We start from the raw sequence: 5,829 nt of genomic DNA, 5'->3' as shown, positions 1-5,829 counted from the left end.
TATGCTCTTATTGGTGGACGTTTCCAACTTTTTGCTTCTATTCCTAGTGCTGTTGTGGATATCCTTGTCTACATAGCAAAGTTCCCATAAGATAAGCAGTTAGGAGCGAAATGCTGGAATTTGGTATTTGCATATTTTCGGTTTCACTATATTTTGCCAAATTGCTTCGCAAAGTGGTTGTAACAGGGGTACGTACCTACCAGCAGGTGCATCGTGTTTTGACGCATTGAGCACAAAACCTTTTGAAAGACATATAAACCGTACAACATGCTTTCTTCACCATAATTTTGCTTTTGTGCCCACGTAACCATTCCCACAAACTGCAGTTCGGAGCACAGAAAAGAACTCAGACAACATAGGACCAGGCTGCTTCGATGCCCGAGGACGCAGGCACACGCCCACTTCCCGCGTGGCGTCTGACGCACGGGATGACGTCAGCCCGCTCGCGACGTCTGCGCCTGTTTGACGCCCTTGAAGGCCCCTTTCCGGGCTGTCTGGCAAGATCCAAGTGTCAGCTTGTGTCGGTCGGTTACCTCTTTTTCGCAAGAAAGGAAAATATCCTTACAGGTTCTTCTGGTTCTCAGGGACGACACTCTTACCCAGGAAAGTGTGGCTGTCGGCCGGCGTTTTCTCAGGCAGCGCCGCGGGCAGCCCGCAGGCCCTTGTAAGGCGCGCGCGCGGCGCCGCCTCCTTCTTTTCGGCCCGAACCGCCATCTTCCAGGTACCGTACGCGCGTGGCTCCCGGAGCCTCTTGACCCTCCCCCTGTCCCTCAGGCGTGAGTTCCAACCCTGTGGCCGCTGAGGCCGTGCATTGGAGCCCTAGGGAGATCATTTAGCCAGCCTGGGGCCCGCTGGCCTGGGCGGTGGAGCTGTGTCCGTCCAGACTCGGCGCGGCGGGCGCGGGGCCGGGGACCAGGCTGCGATGCCGTGGGTTTGCGGGGGGACAGGTTCTGGAAAAACGAGGCCGAGGCAGCGGGGTGAGGCGATTCTGGTCCATCGGGAAAGGAATTCGTCCTTCCAGCGCCCCCACGGCTTCAGCTCGTCTCTCCTGGGCTTTCTCGGATCGGCTCTGGCGCCGCGTGGCCGCTTGCTTTTCCAACGCCTTCAGTGTGTCATCTTAACCCCTGTTGTAGGACCTAAACTGTAATGCTCTGGGGTAGGGGCTTCGGGGCAGTAGGAGCGGGTTGAGAACCAGGCGCCGGTTTTAATCTCCCTTGAGACCTGGGGTGTGTGTGTGTGTGTGTGTGTGTGTGTGTTACCAAGTCGGGGGTCGTGGTCGGAGAACTGCAGAGGTGCCCCTGAGTCGCCCTGGATGAAGAAGCCCAGCCTATTCGTCGTTGACCTGGGAGATTTCCGGTTCTCTTAATTCTGGCCCGGGACCGCAGTTGGAGAAAGGGAAAATACTTTGTTTGCCACGGGTATTGTTTTGTTCATGCCAGGGCAGCAAGTGTTAAGGGATTGCTGAATAGCTGTGTCTGATTTAGGCGTTTAGGGGGAACGTTAACTGAATAACCTCTTAGTCTTAGTTTTGCATCTTTGTGTCTAGTTTGTAGCAGCCAGCTGCCAGAGTTGAGGAAACAGCGGGTTGCGCCCCCGTAATGGTTCCCATTTTTGGTAGTATTATAAACTCTAAATCGTCATTGCTTGGGACGTTAAGTATTGTTTTTAAAAACTCACTCGATTATATGTGTATTGGGTCCTGATGGATTTCGAACTCGGAAAAATGGGTCTGGTGGAAGGAGCGTGGGCTCTGGAGTCAGAAAGGACTTCCAGGGCTTCCCTGGCGGTGCAGTGGTTGAGAATCCGCCTGCCAGTGCAGGCGACACGGGTTGGAGCCCTGGTCGGGGAAGATCCCACATGCCGCGGAGCAAGCAAGCCCGTGCGCCACAACTACTGAGCCTGCGCTCTAGAGCCCACGAGCCGCAACTACTGAAGCCCGCGCACCTAGAGCCCGTGCTCCGCAACGAGAAAAGCCCCCACTCACTGCAATTAGAGAAAGCCGGTGCACGACAACGAAGACCCAATGCGGCCAAAAATTTAAAAAATGAATGTGTTAAAAAAAAAACGAAAGGACTTATATTACTGATTCTGTCACTTTGTGTCTCCATGAAGTGAGTTGATCTGCAGAGCATGTCTCCTTGTTTATGAACTTAAGGGGAGTTTATATGAACTTAATGCAAATGTAGCCATGAGAATTAAAACAGTACTTGTACTTGATAGATTCTTCTCACCATTTAAAATGAAGTGTGCATTCGTTGTAACAGTGGTTTGGCTTTGATGGGTTAGCTGAAACATTCTTCGGTCTTCTTGCCACACAAGTTATACGAAAAAGGTACTTAGGAGTCACTTTTCTTTTTTTTTTTTTTTTTTTTTTTTTTTTTTTTTTTTTTTTTTTTTTTTTGCGGTTAGGCGGGCCTCTCACTGTTGTGGCCTCTCCCCTTGCGGAGCACAGGCTCCGGAGCACAGGCTCAGTGGCCATGGCTCACGGGCCCAGCCGCTCCGCGGCATGTGGGATCTTCCCAGACCGGGGCACGAACCCGTGTCCCCTGCATCGGCAGGCGGACTCTCAACCACTGCGCCACCAGGGAAGCCCAGGAGTCACTTTTCTTTAAGGTTAAAATGTAATAAATTGAGAGGTTGACTTACATTAGAACATTGTCGACAACCTAAGCTGGTCTTTGGTGTATTTTGCCTTGTGGTAGTAGTCAGCAATGGTAGTTCTGCCCTTGGATGATCTGAGGCAATTAAAACCATTATTTTAACCTTTTGGGAAACAAAGTGAAAGGTTCACCTCAGTAGCCTATACGTGAGTTCTTAGGCAATGATAAAGTACTGTTTATTAGTAAGTGCTTTGCATGTGCTAGGAATTGCTCAATGTTTTGTAGACATTATCCTAGTTGATTATAAAAGTAATAAGACTGTTTCACATATGAGGATCAGGGTTTAAATGTTGGTCTCCCAGGTAAGTGGCAAAACCTATGTCAAAATCAGGTCAGTGATTATAAAGCCTTCCTCACATTTTCTGGTAAACAACTGAGTAATTAGATATATGAAGTGAGTTAGAGATTTTTGACAGTTAATAGGTGCGGTATTAGAGAAATCCGTAGGTTGATAAGAAAAGGGGTTTAATCCATTATGTATAAGTGCAAGACTGAGTTTTGTCGTGCTTTGCAACAATAAACTGCCTTCTGGTTGGTAATTCCAGTGTTCTTGGCAGTCTAAGCTGGGTTCTACAGATGTAGTGTGGCAGAAGTCCTGTTATGTTGTTACATTCTAATAGGGAAAATACTGGTTTGGGTTCTAAAATCCAGTTCTGCTTCTTAGGAGTTTTAGGCAGTTTTGGCAGAAATCTTGGTAAAATTACTGTTTCTTACCGTTACAAGAGCTATTGATTCGTGAGCCAGCTTTTTAGATAGTTGCCTAATTCTCGTGTTGCTACTGAACTTAGTGCATTTGTAATTACCCATTTTTTGGTTAAAGGGGCAAATGTCAATTCTGCAGTTGTATTTGACTGTGTGATACTTTCTGGTTCCAGTAATTCGCCAAAATGACCAACACAAAGGGGAAGAGGAGGGGCACCCGCTACATGTTCTCCCGGCCGTTTAGGAAACACGGTGAGTGGGTCCACCCTCCTGGGGGCAAGCGCGGCACACGTGTGTGTTTTAGTACCTATGTGGTGGTGTTCATATAATGTGTTCTTAGTAAATGACATTCATTAATCAGCATCTACCTAACTTATTTGTAATAAATAAAAAGCATGAATTGTATATAGTGGTTCTTAACTTGTCGACTAGCAAGATCTTAAAGTACACATAACTGCCAAAAAGTAGTGTGTGTTGAAAGCTAGTAAGGTTATATATGTCTCTTACTCTTGACTTTTTAATCTTGATATTAACTGTATTGGGGTTTTTTTTTTTTTTTTTTGCAGGAGTTGTTCCTTTGGCCACATACATGCGAATCTACAAGAAAGGTGATATTGTAGATATCAAGGTAAATTATACAATTGGGGAAATAACTACAGAGTAACATTAGAAGTTAGAAAAGTTGTGTTTAATATTAAAATCTGAATAGGGTGTATTGCATCTTTTTATCTTCCTAATCGGGGGAAAATCCATTTCCTGAAAAAGAGCTCGTGAGAGTAGCTATTTTATGTTATATTTTAATTTTTGTAATTAATTTTTTTTTTTTTTTTTGGCTGCATTGGGTCTTTGTTGTCGAGTCTTCGTTGCAGTGTGCGGGCTTCTTATTGCAGTGGCTTCTCTTGTTGCAGAGCTTGGGCTCTAGGCAGACGGGCTTCAGTAGTTGTGACTCACGGGCTCTATAGCGTAGGCTCAGTAGTTGTGGCGCACGGGCTTAGTTGCTCTGTGGCATGTGGAATCTTCCTGGACAAGGGCTCGAACCCGTGTCCCCTGCATTGTCAGGCGGATTCATAACCACTGCACCACCAGGGAAGTCCCTAGAATGGCTATTTTAATTTTACTTTAATAAACAAGAGTTTTAAAAGTGCTATTCTTGAGTCCAAGAATTTTCTCATTACTTGTTTTTAACAGCTAGTGGAAAAATTAAGGAGAGGAATCTTGTGAATTTGTATTTAAACGTGTCCTGGTACTCTAGAGCTTAATGATGATTGTCTTTTTGATTGCTTAAAGCAACGTGAAAATGACATTTCACCGGCTCTGAAAGCTCTTGAGTTGCCATCTAAAAAAAAATCTTGGAATATCTTAGTTACTTTGGATTTAAATGGAGGGGGAAATTGCTGGCATAACATTTATCTCCTTTCTTAACAGGGAATGGGCACTGTTCAAAAAGGAATGCCCCACAAATGTTACCATGGCAAAACTGGGAGAGTCTACAATGTTACCCAGCATGCTGTTGGCATCATTGTAAACAAACAAGTTAAGTAAGTAATGTCATAGTTCTTTGTGCCTACTTAGTATTCCCTCACACCCCCCTTTCACTTTGCCAGTTGGACTTATGTCTTTATTGGTCATTCAAGTGGGGCAAAGGAAATACCCTTTTAAAACTCAAGCAAACTGGGTGTTTGTCTTGTAACCTGTCAGAGGAAACAAATTGTAATAAACTTACTGGAAAGTCTTGTGGGGTTTGTTAGCTAAGCCATTCTGGTTTTCACAGTGTAAAAAGTTTAGTAAGTTGTAAATTTTATTAGCGGTGTGGTTTTGCTTAAATTATTTGGTATTTCAGAGTCTGTCACCTCATCAGAAGAGAGCTTAAAAGTGGGGATGTTTGCCTCAAGGCCCCATTTAGTAAGATTTAATAAACGATTATAAATTTGCCATCACCTTGTTGATTTATCCTATCTGTGGGTAAAAAAATATTCATGGTTTAATTAATAAATGAAACTGTTGAAAGAATTCTCTGAATTTTAGCTGTGTTTTTGATACACTTAAGTTTCTTCTTTCTCCAGGGGCAAGATTCTTGCCAAGAGAATTAATGTGCGTATCGAGCATATTAAGCACTCTAAGAGCCGGGATAGCTTCCTGAAACGGGTGAAGGAAAATGATCAGAAAAAGAAGGAAGCCAAAGAGAAAGGTACTTGGGTTCAACTGAAGCGCCAGGTGAGTGCTTGGCAGGGTTTCTTGGTATTACATACGTTATTAGTTCCGGGAGCACTTTGAAGTTGAGTTACAGTACTTTTCATAATTATTCCCTCGCCTTTTTTTAATAGCCTGCTCCACCCAGAGAAGCACACTTCGTGAGAACCAATGGAAAGGAGCCTGAACTGTTGGAGCCCATTCCCTATGAATTCATGGCATGATGGGTGTAAAGAAAATAAAAGACCTGGACTGTATAAATGATTCTCTTAATTGA

At 44.7% G+C, this 5,829-nt stretch overlaps 1 protein-coding gene across 2 annotated transcripts; it reads left to right on the top strand.

Annotated features, from left to right (window-relative positions):
* The first annotated feature begins 701 nt into the window (after positions 1-701).
* RPL21 (ribosomal protein L21) lies at positions 702-5,829 on the top strand. Of its 2 annotated transcripts, none has more exons than XM_079721716.1 (6): positions 702-721; positions 3,536-3,614; positions 3,929-3,990; positions 4,788-4,900; positions 5,426-5,576; positions 5,687-5,829. In XM_079721716.1, exons 2-6 carry the CDS (start codon positions 3,548-3,550, stop codon positions 5,774-5,776), a joined length of 483 nt encoding a protein of 160 aa, XP_079577842.1. In that variant the 5' UTR covers positions 702-721; positions 3,536-3,547; the 3' UTR covers positions 5,777-5,829. The 2 variants fall into 2 exon arrangements, with proteins under 2 accessions (XP_079577842.1, XP_079577841.1); XM_079721715.1 differs by lacking the exon at positions 702-721 and adding an exon at positions 2,221-2,332.

This window comes from Hyperoodon ampullatus (genome assembly GCF_949752795.1).
Source record: "Hyperoodon ampullatus genome assembly, chromosome: 16".
Lineage (NCBI taxonomy): Eukaryota > Metazoa > Chordata > Mammalia > Artiodactyla > Ziphiidae > Hyperoodon > Hyperoodon ampullatus.
Note: the sequence above shows the minus strand (reverse complement) of the source record. Positions and strands in the feature narration are given on the sequence as shown.

Bases quoted from the DNA above. Each gene is read 5' to 3' on its own strand.
- RPL21 (XM_079721716.1), top strand. From the start codon at position 3,548: ATGACCAACACAAAGGGGAAGAGGAGGGGCACCCGCTACATGTTCTCC. The intron at 3,991-4,787 runs GTAAATTATACA...CTTTCTTAACAG, and splicing joins GTGATATTGTAGATATCAAG to GGAATGGGCACTGTTCAAAA. The intron at 4,901-5,425 runs GTAAGTAATGTC...TTCTTTCTCCAG, and splicing joins ATTGTAAACAAACAAGTTAA to GGGCAAGATTCTTGCCAAGA.